Source organism: Danio rerio, chromosome 7, assembly GCF_052040795.2.
Source record: "Danio rerio strain M-AB ecotype USA chromosome 7, GRCz13ab, whole genome shotgun sequence".
Classification (NCBI taxonomy): domain Eukaryota; kingdom Metazoa; phylum Chordata; class Actinopteri; order Cypriniformes; family Danionidae; genus Danio; species Danio rerio.
The window spans coordinates 72,334,062-72,348,163 of record NC_141027.1 but is presented as its reverse complement, the minus strand read 5'-3'; the positions used below and the strand labels follow the sequence as shown (position 1 = coordinate 72,348,163).

General features: G+C 37.6%; 1 protein-coding gene across 9 annotated transcripts in view; it reads right to left on the bottom strand.

The window, feature by feature from the left end:
- Positions 1-14,102, bottom strand: part of bmal1b (basic helix-loop-helix ARNT like 1b) — a 60,331-nt gene that overhangs the window by 19,047 nt on the left and 27,182 nt on the right. For all 9 annotated transcript variants that reach the window (XR_015494602.1, XR_015494603.1, XR_015494604.1 and 6 more), the window contains 6 exon segments: positions 12,189-12,227; positions 9,322-9,348; positions 9,047-9,204; positions 3,552-3,631; positions 3,382-3,474; positions 2,660-2,777 (listed from right to left, as the gene is read on the bottom strand). Coding sequence is in view for 3 of the 9 variants with exons in the window: in XM_087258878.1 (XP_087115004.1) it covers positions 2,660-2,777; positions 3,382-3,474; positions 3,552-3,631; positions 9,047-9,204; positions 9,322-9,348; positions 12,189-12,227 (515 nt within the window). In the remaining 6 variants the exon portion in view is untranslated.

Sequence of the window (14,102 nt, the reverse complement as noted above, 5' to 3'; positions counted from 1 at the left end):
CGCATCTTTTCTTATCGAATAAAAAGTTTATCCTACCCAGTTAGCCGCATAAGTTTTTTATGCGCATTTTCAAAATTTATGCGCATCATGGCATTTCCATCAACTGTTTTTTTTTATGCGCATTAGCAAAATGCGCATAAAATAGGTGGATGGAAACATAGCTACTGTCAACTGTATTCTTCACTGAATTGGCTCTCTCTTCAATCACATAAACAAATTCATTGGTGTCTGTTCATTTACAAAACTCTTATTGGCAGAACGCCACTATATTTAGTAGGGGTGTAACGGTATTGTAAATACCGTCATACCGCAATATTCATTTTTTTCGATATTACCTTAGTCGCATGACTCGGTAAAATTATAGGTCTTCTGAGAAAATTTGCTCAGGCGAATGAAGCGAACGGGAGGTAGCGGAAACTACAATTCCCATCAGTCCTTGCGGTCTGTTGTCGCTACAGATACAGTAATGCGGAAATGGAGTGTGCTGCTAGAAGCGGGCATCAAAAAGAGCTGGAAATGATCAAACCTGAAGCGGGTGTTGTCGCTGCACGCGTACTGAATAGCGGTGTTGTCGCGCGTGTTCTGATCAGCTGTGTTATCGCGCGCGTTCTGATCAGCTGTGTTGTCGCGCGCGCACTGTAAAGCGGGGAGGGGGGGTTGAGCGCGCATACTCAAGAGCGGTGTTGTCGCGCACCTACTGAAGGGCGGGACGGAGGGTGTGACACAGCACACTGTTCATATTGATACAGACATGAGACCTCTATCTCACTCATGGCTTGTCCACTCAAGTGGGGGAAAGACAATGCACAACGTTACCCACTGCTGTCAACCTGGGCCAAGTTATATCTCTCTGTCCCAGAAACCTCAGTCCCAAATGAGAGGGTTTTTTTCTGTTGCAGGGGACATTGTAAATGCCCAGAGATACCAGCTTTTACCAGATTATATTTATATGATAATTTTCCTTTAAACCCATCTCTATCTAAGTGAGTGAGTGATTAAATGTTGAATGTGATGAGTTTTCAACACTACTAAATTAAAACTTTATTTTTTTACATGTTTTAATAATTTTTTGTTATTAAAATTGAAGTTCCTGTTTCAAAGCTTACAGATAGATGGCTAATTTGTATGTCATTGACACTTTTGGCACTTTTTTGGAGTATTTTCATAAGTTTTGTTTTTTCCTGTAAATGATTCAATAAATACCGTACCGTGACATTCATACCGAGGTATTACCGTACCGTGAAATTCTGATACCGTTACATCCCTAATATTTAGTCACTTCTTAACATTCAGGAAACACATCAAAATCTGCGCTCTAATTTCATTAACCTTTACATCCCCAAAGTTCTCACTTCATTTGGTCGCTACTTTTCAGTTTTCTGCTGCTGATGCTTGGAAAGCTCAACACTTTCATTCCACTATCATCTTTGAAAAATGCAATTCAGTCAATAGTTCAAGATCATTGTGCTTGTTTTTAGTTTTTTGTTGGTTTTATATGTTATTATCTGCATTTGTGAAATTGTTATTGTATTGTGTCCCTACTGCTTTGTACTGCATCTGCTTTTCATGTTGCCTCTTGGCCAGGCCTGGTTAAATAAAGGTTATTATTATTTTCTAGGGGATGTATTATGTATCCCATGATCTATGTTGCTAGCTGAAACTGCTTATTTCTCTGTATTTAAACAGTCTTAAACTTCAAACACTAATCATTTGGAATAATTTTAGTACACAAGTCAGCTGAATATACAGTATGAAGCTGTTCTAGTATTTTTTGGATATTTTAAAAAGTTGGTATGAATTCCATGTTGGCCCCGGTAAGTTTAAAGATGTCTAAAGCTGATATAGTGCTAGTATAGTGCTTGTCTAGTTAGTGAACCAGCATAGTCATGTAGTACTCAAACAAAACTGAGATGGTGTAGCTCTAAACTTCCACTTCCATTACTTCCACTATAGGCTTCAAAATAATTTATTTGCTAGTAAAAAAAAAAAAAAAAAAAAAGGAATGGCGTTTTTTTTTTTTCAGAAAGGCCATTGTGGAGAACGTGACACTTGATGGAGAAAGTCAATACTAATAACAAAAAATAAATAAAATTGCACATTGCATAATGGTTATAGATTCAGATTTTTAAGCTTTAGACTGTGATACCAACAGAACATCTAAGTGAAGCCAATTTTAAGAGCGCATACTGTTTTTCCTTGTTATGCATATGCATATGAGGCAGTACACTGCAGAAAAAGCTTTTGTTACTTGAACTTTTTGTTGTTTCTAGTGCAAATATCTGAAAAGGCTTAAATGAAGAAGCATTTTCTAGATAAGGAAAACATATTGCTTTGTTTTAGGAAATAATATGCCAAAATGAAGTGAGTTTTTTCTTAAAACAAGCAAAATAATCTGTAAAATGTTGTTAGCAAAATAATCATGTTTTCATTTTGACGAGAATATCGCTTGTTTTAAGAAAAAACTCAGCGTTTTGTTTCTAAAAACAAGACAATATTAAGCATTTTTGTACATTTGAACAAGAAACGAGACTAAAGAAGAGCATTTTTTTCCAGTGTAGATGTTCTAGGTATATCATGCAGAATATTGGACTCAGGATCAGCCACTTGGTAAAATCAGGATGAGCTTTGTTATAACCACAAATCAGAGGCATATACTAACTTTTAGCATCGATGAGTCTCTCGCGTGGAGCTGTATCAGATGATGAAAGCTGCTCTTTGACTTTTGCAATATCTTTAGGATGCAAATAATCGAACAAACTCTGGCCAATCAGGTCATTCTGTAAGACGGAGAGAAAACAGATGGTGAGTCACAACACTGTCTGCTGATTTATACAGTTGAAGTCAATGTTATTAGCCCTTCAGCGAGTTTATATAATTGTTTTAAAAATATTTCCCAAATGAAAAAGGGAGCAAGTCATTTTCCACAGTATTTCCTATAATATTTTTTCTTCTAAAAATAAGTCTTTTTTATTTCGGCTAGAATGAAAGCAGTTTTTTTTTAAAATAATTTTAGGTCCATATTATTAGCCCCCTTAGGCAAGATTTTTTTCAATTGTCTACAGAACAAACCATCGTTAAGACGATTTGCCTAATTACCCTAACCTACCTAGTTAACCTAATTAACTTTAGGTCACTTTAAGCTGTATACTAGTGTCTTGAAAAATAAATAGTCAAATATTATCTACTGTCATCATGACAAAGACAAAATAAATCAGTTATTAGAAATGAGTTATAAAAACTATTATGTTTAGAAATGTGTTGAAAAAATATTTTCGTTAAACAGAAATTGGGGAAAAAATATACAGGGGGGGCTAATAATTCTAGAGGGCTAATAATTCAGACTTCAACTGTATATGCATCATATCATGACGTAGTATTTACCTGACTGTAATTTAGAATTTTGTAGACAGACTCTGAGACAAAAAGGATCTTCCCCCGATCGCAGCCCACAACGAAGAGAAAACCATCAGCAGCCTGAGAACAAGAGTGAATCATCAGTGAATCACAGCCTGGGTTTATCACCCAGCACATCCCATTTTAAGATCACCCACCTTTAAAATTAAGTGCTTCAGCTCATCGTCTGATAAAAAGGCCGGCTTGTAGTTAGCTTCAGTATAAGGGTTTGCAGCACCTTGAAAAGACAGTATAAATGAAGCATATGCATGAATGATCGATTAGTAATTGTTCAAACTTGTCCACTACTAATCAAGTCAAAACAGCTTTAATTGTAATTATATTTGCCAATTTTATAAAATAATTGAATGGACATGGTCTGCAACATTACTCAGGTAGGCTGTGGCGTTGACACGTTGCTCAATTGATACTAATGGGCCCAAAGTGTGGCAAGAAAATATCCCCCACACTATTACACCAGCACCACCAGCCTGAACCGTTAATACAAAGCAGAATGGATGCATGCTTTCATGCTGTTGATGCCAATGATAATTGTAATTAATAAATAAGCAATAGCCACAAATCCCTCACACTCGCTCGCTCGCTATTAAACCAGAATTAATAATGTTTTGAAGTTAGTAATAATATTAACAGGCAGGGCCGGCGCGTCCATAGAGGCGACCTTGGCGGCCACCTAGGGCGGCAGTATAGAGAGGGCGGCGTCCGCGACACCTCCCTTACCACCCGCGTCCTCAGTTATGTCCGCGACACCTCCCTCACCACCCGCGTCCTCAGTTATATTCGCGCATAGGCAACAGAATAGAGAGGGCAGCGTCCACGACACCTCCCTCCCTCCCTGAGCACCCGCGTGTCCTCAGTTATATCCGCGCATAGGACGGCAGAATAGAGAGGGCAGCGTCCGCGACACCTCCCTTACCTCCCTTAGCACCCGCGCGTCCTCAGTTATATCTGCGCATAGGACGGCAAAATAGAGAGGGCAGCGTCCGCGACACCTCCCTTACCTCCCTCAGCACCCGCGCGTCCTCAGTTATATCTGCGCATAGGACGGCAGAATAGAGGTCCGCGACACCTCACTTCATTTTCATAACTGGTCACTTTTGTTTTCACATTGGGGTTGAGGGCGGCGTGATCGTCTTCTGCCTAGAGCGGCAGTTCAGCTTGCTCCGACCCTGTTAACAGGGTTCATACAGGTACAGCCTAACAAAAATCAAGGACTTAAGCACTTTTTTCCAGCACCTATTTATATTTTTAAGACTGGCACGCAACGTACTGAACACCTGAAATGTATTCTCAGCAACCCATAAAAAAATTGCATAGAAATTTATACAAATAAAAACAATTAATAATAATTAGTAAAATAATTAATTAATCATATATTAGTAATATAATAAACCTGCACTAAAAGTGCTTGTGAAATGTTTTTTTTTCTCAATTAAAAATACCACTACACTGCTAAAATAATACAAATTTTAGTAAATAATACTAATATTAGGGAAAAGTACAAAGTTCTCTTAAAAAAAAAAAATACTCACAGTACTAGTTAGTTTTTTTTGTTAGTTTTTTTTTTTTTATTAATGCAAGAACGATACATACAGAACAATACCAGAGATATACAAAAATGAAAAGTATATTAAAAATTATATAGCGATACAATAACTCAATAGATAAAACAAAATAATATAACAAAAAAGATTTTAAAAGTATATTACAAATAAATAATGCTAGGTCATGTTAACTCACACTAACTTAAAAGTGTTCAACAAATGAAACTCAAAAGGTCAACTCTCCACTAGCCGGGCTTCCAGCTAACTCTATCAAGCCTCTTCAGATGCTTCAGAACGCAGCAGCACGAGTGGTCTTTAATGAACCTAAAAACTCATCCGTTTGCACTGGCTGCCAGTTGCTGCTTGCATCAAATTTAAACCTCTGATGTTTGCCTACAAAGCGACTTCTGGCTTTGCTTCTTCTTATCTGCTCTCACTTCTGCAGATCTATGTGCCCTCCAGAAACTTGCGTTCTGTGAATGAACGTCGACTCGTGGTTCCATCCCAAAGAGGGAAGAAATCACTTTCCCGAACTCTCGCATTCAATCTGCCCAGTTGGTGGAATGAACTCCCTAACTGCATCAGAACGGCAGTCACTCGCTGTCTTTAAGAAACGACTAAAAACTCAACTATTTAGTCTCCACTTTCCTTCCTAATCTGCAATTCCCTCTCTGGATATACCACTCACTACTACAAAACAAAACAAAATAAAAATAAGTGAAGTATATTCATAAACACATTTCGAGAGGATCACGTGCTTATGATTGTTCACAGCTGTTCCAACTTTAGCTAATGACTGATTATCCTATCAGACGATCCTTAACTCACTATAAATAACCAGACTTTTCTAATCTCAATATCTTAGTCTTGAAGAAACCCCCCCCACCCAACCCTACTTTCCCTCCTTTCAAACGAGTGTCACGGTGGCCAGCGATTAGCGCTGTTGCCTCACAGCAAGAATGCCCCTGGTTTAATTCCTTTCCAAACCAGATGGCATTTCTGTGCGGAGTTTGCTCGTTCTCCCCGTGGTCGCATGGGTTTTCCCTGGGTCCTCTGGTTTCCTCCCACAGTTCAAAAACAAGCACTCTAAACAATTAATCAAAATACATTAGCTAAACTCTGAGTACACCATCCAGCATACATATCCGACACTTAGCTACAACTAGCAAGAAGGGGAGTCATCGAGATCTACCTGAGCTCAAACTCCCCTCTCGCCTTGCAACGGAAGGGTGCCCCGGGCTCGAGGATCTTATAAGCTCAGTGCTCTCTCCCGGGACAGCACGCCAAACTAGCTTTACTATCAAACATCAGCTAAGTGTGAACTCTTGAAATAAATAAATAAATACATTTACTAATGTTTTGCTTCTTACACTTTCTTTACATACCTGAAACTTGTCTAGAGCACTTATTCATTGTTGCTCTTATAGTTGTGTAAATTGCTTCCTTGTCCTCATTTGTAAGTCGCTTTGGATAAAAGTGTCCGTTAAATGACTAAATGCAAATGCAAATATACAGTTTTAACAGCTTTTATGTTTGTACTCTCCTTAATAGTATTTATATAAATATGTAGTTCTGTAAGTACGACTAAAAACAGAGGTTTCTGATTGGTAAATTTACAACGATGGATATATAACTTGGTAAGTATGATCAGAAGATTTATCACATAAGCTTGACTTTTCAACTTCTTATCATATTTTAAAAAAACAAAAATAACATATTCATACAGTCAAAGAAAATTTGACAGCACTTTATCATTTATTGAATTTAGACACCTTCCCCCATAACCGTTTTGTATATGGACAATGCCAGAAAATATGAGGTACTGTTTCTGGGCAAATAAGAAGAAGTCGGTTAGCATTGTCATCGGTCAAGCATCAATCTAATTCTAAATACTGAATAGTTTTTGATTACTTTAGTCCAGGAGCAAAGAAAAATAATTTCTACTTTAATAGTGAAGAGATCACGATTGCATACAGTCTGAGCGCACACACGCGATGATGATTGCAGTTGATTTGAAAAAGCTTGGTTAAGAGCTCGCATATCCGTTTTTTGTGATTAACGAACATGACTGCGCTCTCATGTTAAAATATAGCACTTGTGACATTCGCCGAAATGAGTAATTGCACAATATCTGCATTCCCGCGCCGACATTCCCACTGTGTGACAGGTCAGAGGCGAGTTAACTCGTCGTCGGAGAGAAGAGAGCGAAACTTGTGTGTAGATCATCGAAATGGCAGGAAGTATGTGCGCGGTTTAATTACTCTTGCTAATAACATAGACATCTCTATAGTGAAAACATCTGAAAATCATTATTCCACCAAACATTTGTTTTTCAGTTGTTTTTTTCGGTCAATGTAATACTGAAAGCCCTTTGTCCCGCCCTTACGTTTCATGTAAAGCTAGGCAAGGTCGACTATGATTGGCCACTTTTCATATCAATCAAAATTCACAAACATTTTTTAATTTTTCCGTCATGAAAACCGCATAGAAGTTCTGCTTATAATTTCAAGCACTTTTCAACAAAACAAGCCAGCTTTCCAGGTATTCCAGGCCTTGAATTTCTTAAAGCCAAATTCAAGCACTTTAAGCACCTTGTGCGAACTCTGTATTAATAATAATATTATGTATTATTATATTATTATAATTCAGTGTTTCTCGTCAATCAATATTAACGGCCGCCCAAGTATTTGGAGACATTTATTTTTTAATATTACCATGCTTTTACACTTTTTTTGTATTCGCCAATAGCCAAACATCCATTAACCAGTGGAAATACTTTTCTTGCCCTACATGTGTTCTACTTACATTAACACTCTCACAGAAACGTTCCTTTTGGGACTTTAAAATGCGTCCATCTGGGGTTTCTATATTTTCTAAAATCTCCAGGATTTGGCTATTGATTTCTAGGGGTGTCAAAATTTATTGTTTCTTCGGTGCACCGCGATGCAGACGCGAACAATTCTGTATCGGTTTAGTAATAATCATAACCGGTTATTATGTACTGACGTCATTTATCTCCTACGCGCTCTGTCGCGAGGGAGGTGAGCGCGAGTATTTACAACACTCAGGCATCTCAGGGCCGGCCCGTGGCATAGGCACCATAGGCATATGCTAAGGTTTTGTTTTCGATTTTTCTGACACACATTCAGTTATAGATGGCAATAACTCAGAAAAGTGCTTCTTTTTTATTTATTTTTTTTTTTTTTTCTGCTCCGCTCAGCGCGAGCTATCCCTGTTGCGAGGGCTCAAGGACTTAGTGTGTGTGTGTGTGTGTGTTTTTTTGTTTGGTGCTGTCTATGTTTGTGTATGTGTTTGAATGAGAGACATTGTGGTGCTGTGTGACTGTGCGTTTATACAGTCAGCTTGTCATAGCCTCCCCCCTTAAATATAACACTGTATATGGAAAGCATCGTCAATGCACCGTGATGCACCGAGATATTGAATTGAACCGAAGGCATGATAATCGTAACCGAACCGAACCGTGAGACCAGTATAGGTTCACACCTCTATAGATTTTGCTTTCTAAGTCGTCGTCATTTTTATTTTAAGGCTGATTTTCTTTCTCTTGGCTTTGCAGCTGACAGCGAGTACTGAAAGACAGAGAGAAACATATCATTAATTTAATTAATAAAACCTATTTTGGGTCTGCACTTGTGCCATCTTTTTGGTTTTAACAAACTTATCCTTCAAGTTTTTCTAAACTTTTAACAAAAACTTTCCTCCTTTCCCATGATTGTTGCAATTTCTAGCCAATAATTATTGGTTATCTGGTTCTCCCTATGATCACACATGGATGAATCATAAAGATGTCCATACAGGCGTACCTGTTTCAGACAAAATATCTTCACAGTGATTCATATTCAACTGAAAACAAATGCGGCGATGCACAAACTCTTCGCGAGAGTCTCAAAAAATGTTGTAAACTCCTTCAGCCTAAATCATGTCACGCGCACCCAAAGCGAATCTCCGCAAACACCATAATGACGTCATAGTCACCGCGAGCACTCAAGCCAACTAGTGGACATGCTAAGTATAAACCAGGCTTTACAACACTCAACTATAACATGACTTGTCTAAGAATGACCCACCTCGTAGAGTTTTCATATGCTGGACGGCCATGCGCAGCACCGTGAGCTTGTCCAGCTTGCGGGACATGGCATTGCAGGTAGGCACTAATGAAGCCAGCTCATCGATAAAGCTGTTCATCTTGTCTCTGCGTCTCTTCTCTATCTGACTGTGAGCCTCTCTGTTGACAAGCAAGAATCCAAAACAGAAGTACAGTTAGAAGAAATGGCACACATTATGAATTCAAATCATCTTCATCCATTAATAAAACACATAGATAAGCTCTGGATTACAACACCTTGCGTTCTTCATCTGCTGATCGGCCCTGTTGAGAGAAAAGTGTGGAGTTTAATGTTCCAGAAATAAAAACAGCAGGAACCTACAGTATATAAACAGGTGCAGCGACTGGTCAAACATTCTATTGTCCCAAAATCTTTAAAATTATTATGATTTTCATTGCAATCCAAAAAAGAAACATGAATGGTGAATGAAAAAAAATAAAATAAAAATGAAGAAATTAGTAAGATTCTGTGAAAACACTTTACTTGAAGGGGGTGTTCATAAGACTATCATGACACCTTTTTAATCATAACATGACATATAATCATGAAGATGAAGGAGATTTTAGACTTAAAGGTTTAGTAATCTGAATTACGGAGACTCCTTCCCCCAACTTCAAGAGCCCTATCATACACCCGGCGCAAGACGCGGCGCAATAGTCTTTTGGTAGTTTCAGCTTGCCGCAAGAGTCGGTTTGAGGCGTTGCGCTACGCTGTTTAAATAGCAAATGCATTAGCGCTCATTTGTGCGCCCATAGGCGTTCTGGTCTAAAAAGGGAGGAGTTCTGAGGCGGACTGCTGGCGCGTTGCTATTTTGAGAAACTTAAATAGATTTTTCATTAGACCAAAACAAACCCGGTCTAAACTCCGGCGCAGAGTTGCGCCTCGCTTACACACTGCTTAATACGCACAAGAGAGCAATAGGCAAATATCTTTACATATGAAAACAATTTAAATATTAAGGATATATATAGGATATAATAAGAATAGATATAGGATATAAATATAAAGGATTAAAATATTACAAAACATATTATTTTCTAGCCTACATAAATATGAAAAATCACTGCTGTCTTTTTCATCTCAGGAGGCTTTTTCAGTTCATTCATAACTATTTGCTTTTGTGTAATGTTATTATTATTAGCAGTATTATTTATTATATCCATATTTATATTTGTTTTATTAAAAACAAGCTTAGATTTGCCCACCTGTCAGGTTTAAGACCATATAGGGCACAGCATGTGTATTTGGAAATAACTCAGTATTTTGAGCACACTTGGTCATTATTGTTCATTTATTTGTTTGCTAGAAATTAGAACTGAATTTAGAAATAGTTTTGAAACAAATATTTGCGCTTAACAAACTAAATTAATTATTTATAGGCTAATTGATGTCTGTGCGTAAAGGTTTCCCTATCCAAGAGCGAAAGTGAAACTGATCCATTATCTCTCATTCTCACGCAGTAGATGCTCTGTTTAACAGTTTTCTATTAAAAAACTGTTAACTGTAAACTGTTTGCTTGTGAAATGCTCAGTTTTTCCATTTAGACTTACTTTACGTCCTGTAAATAGCGAATGCACTCTTGGCGCGACGCAGCTGGCTCTTAAAGGGAATGGGAGATGAGACTCTAATTGGTTTATTCTCAAAACACACCTTTAACTCATTAAGAAAATAAACTCAACCCTTTTAGACCATGCGCCGCAGCGCAAAGCGCATTTTCCCCTCCGTAAATTAGCAAAAATTTTAGCAAATGTTTTTTTTTTTCAGCATTGTTTTAAATATCTCAATTTATTAATTTATTGATTTAATTTAATTATTTAATTTATTTGATTTATTTTAGGTTGGGTTAATATTACCTTTACTTAACCTTTAATACATGTAAAGTTTTTTAGAACTTTTTAGTGTAGATTTTGTTTATATACAGGGCTTGACATTAACTTTTTTGTTCACCAGTCACTGTGGCTAGTAGTTTCCCAACGTTACTAGTTACTTATCATTTTTACTAGCCACAATTTTTGTTTTTGGAAAAATATCATTTATACAGGTGGGCATAGATTAATTTTTTAAAAATCTAGATTAATCTCACTGTAATCTTGGAATTAAGATTAATCTAGATTAAAATGGCTCATTTGAATTCTGCCAAAGGCATTCAGAATATGAGCGCTGCCCAGATAGCACACAAAGCCCATGTAAACTGCGCTCTAGCACGCCGCACTCTGGCACTTGGGCTCTTGCGCGATACGCTTGTAGAGTGAGTGCAAAGTGCGCCTGAGCCCAAAACTGACAATGAGATGTGACTTTTAAGGGACTGTTTGATATGGATTTATTAATCATTCTTACTATTCAATTAACTCAAACGGTTTCAGATTATTAAAGACACAAACCCCACAGCTGCACCTTCAGCAAATCTCCCAATTCCTGCAGCACGAGGACTTTATGTTTAACTTTGGCTCAGTTTAAGACAACTGTACATAGTGTGAGTATGCCCATAATGACAGTTGTCATAAGCATGCATGAAATCCTCATCATATTCATGACAAGAGTCGTGTCATGATTATACAAGTTTAACAACATTACCAACACCCCCTTTAACCTCTTAAAGCCCAAGGTGTTTTATTACATGCATTTTTTAAATTCTCATTGCTATTTTAGCTTATTGGAACATAATTCGAATAAAACCTAAGTATCATCTTGTGATATGATGTACTTTTAGAGAAAAATTATGTCATAGATGTGGACTTGTGGTCTGAGTTTAAATAAAACACTGTTTCCTGACTTAATTACTAACATTATTAACACTTAAATATTTATGTGTTATTAATGATTTAATAACACATAAATATTTTTAGAACATGTTTTGAATATCAGAGAGTAAAATCACAATTGTTTGCCCATTTTGGACAGTTAAAAATAGTGTTTGGGACATTAAATAAGCTGCAAATCAGTTGCAGGATGACACTGTATGTCTGTAACAAAATATAAAACATTCAAAGTGTTTTAAAAAGCCACTTAAGAGCTAAAATGCTGTCCATGTATGTGGCCACTAAGCCCTAAGAGGTTAAGTAAAGCATTACCAATTTGAGTTTTAACTTCCAAGGTAGTTTACCTTCCAAGTGGTTTGTCCTTGTCTGTGTCCATACTGTCCCTTTAAAATAAACAATAACATACACATTAGCTTAAATAGCTCAAATAGCTCACGAGCTGACTTGTCAATACAAAACACTGTACACACATCTATACTCAAATAAATCATTTCTCAAACCACATGAAAGTTCTCTTTAAAGCAAAATAATAGCCCTCTCTTAAAGGGATTTTTATTATAGTCCATATATAATTCCACCTCTGGTTCATTTCCCCTCACTCAATGTCATTAGAGGACAAGAATCCCACAATATACTACCAGTATGAAATATGTTATGACTCAATATGATATAACTCCCATTTAATGCATCATTAGCTGTTTCATAATGGCTGGTTTCATAACGGACCAGAATGTGAGAAGTTTTACACGCTGTTTACCTAAGGCCTTGACACTCAGATAACATCTACTGTACTGTAGATTATTTCTCCCCTTGTTGGTTAAATAACTGCTCTACATTCAAACTTTGTAGTTACCCAAACTCCTGTGGCCTAAACAGCTGATTATATCTAACAATTTAGGTAATAAATGAAGAGTTCAGATGTAAAAACCTTAAAGTTCCATCTGAAATGTTCTTCTAAAATGACTATTTCCTGTGATATTAATATTCTATAAATATTATATTTTAGTGAAAATAAGTGTTTCATTCATTCATTTTCTTTTCGTCCCTTTATTTATCTGTGGTCGCCACAGCGGAATGAACCGCCAACTTATCCAGCATATGTTTTACGCAGCGGATGCCCTTCTAGCTGCAACCCATCACTGGGAAACACTCATATACACTCATTCACACACATGCACTACGGACAATTTTAGCTTACCCAATTCACCTATACTGCATGTCTTTGGACTTGTGGGGGAAACCAGAGCACCCGGAGGAAACCCACGCGAATGCGGGGAGAACATGCAAACTCCACACAGAAATGTCAACTGACCCAGCCGAAGCGCGAACCAGCGACCTTCTAGCTGTAAGGCGACAGCACTTCATACTGCGAATAAGTGTTTCAGTACTGGTAATTAAATAAATGTTTATTGTCGAACATACGTCTTCAAACCATATTGTGCAAGTTTGTCTTAAAAACATTAGCTTAATACTCAGCAGATAGGTAGAGTCTGGTTAAACTAGATTGAAATGAGAGAATAAGATACAAAAGAAAAGGTGTTTGCACTTAATAAAGTTTCATTTATGTCCCCAAACTGCTGTATGATCAATTTATGAACTGACAGCTCAATGATCATGGCTGTTTAGGTACTGATATTAAAGATAATACAGTGCATCTGAGAAGTATTCATAGCGCTTCACTTTTTAATTGGAGTTCACCTGTGGTAAATTCAGTTGATTGGACATGATTTGACAAGGCATACACCTCTCTATATAAGGTCCCAGGGTTGACAGTGCATGTCAAAGCACAAACCAAGCATGAAGACAGAGGAATTGTCTGTAGACCTCCGTGACAGGATTGTCTCGAGGCACAAGGCTGGGGAAGGTTACAGAAAAAATTCTGCTGCTCTGAAAGTTCCAGTGAGCACATTGACCTCCATCATCCATAAGTGGAAGATGTTTGGAACCACCAGGAGCTATCCGGCTATCTAAGCTGAGTGATCGGGGGAGAAGGAACTTAGTAAGGAAGGTGATCAATAACTCGATGGTGACTCTGTCTGAGCTCCAGCGTTCTTCTGTGGAGAGAGGAGAACCTTTTAGAAGAACAACCATCTGTGCAGCACTTAAATTGAACTCTTTGGAGTGAATGCCAGACATTACGTTTGAAGAAAACCAGGCACCGCTCATAACCAGGCTAATACCATCTCTATAGTGAAGCATGGTGGTGGCAGCATCATGCTGTGGGGATGTTTTTCAGCAGAAGGAACTGGAAAACTATA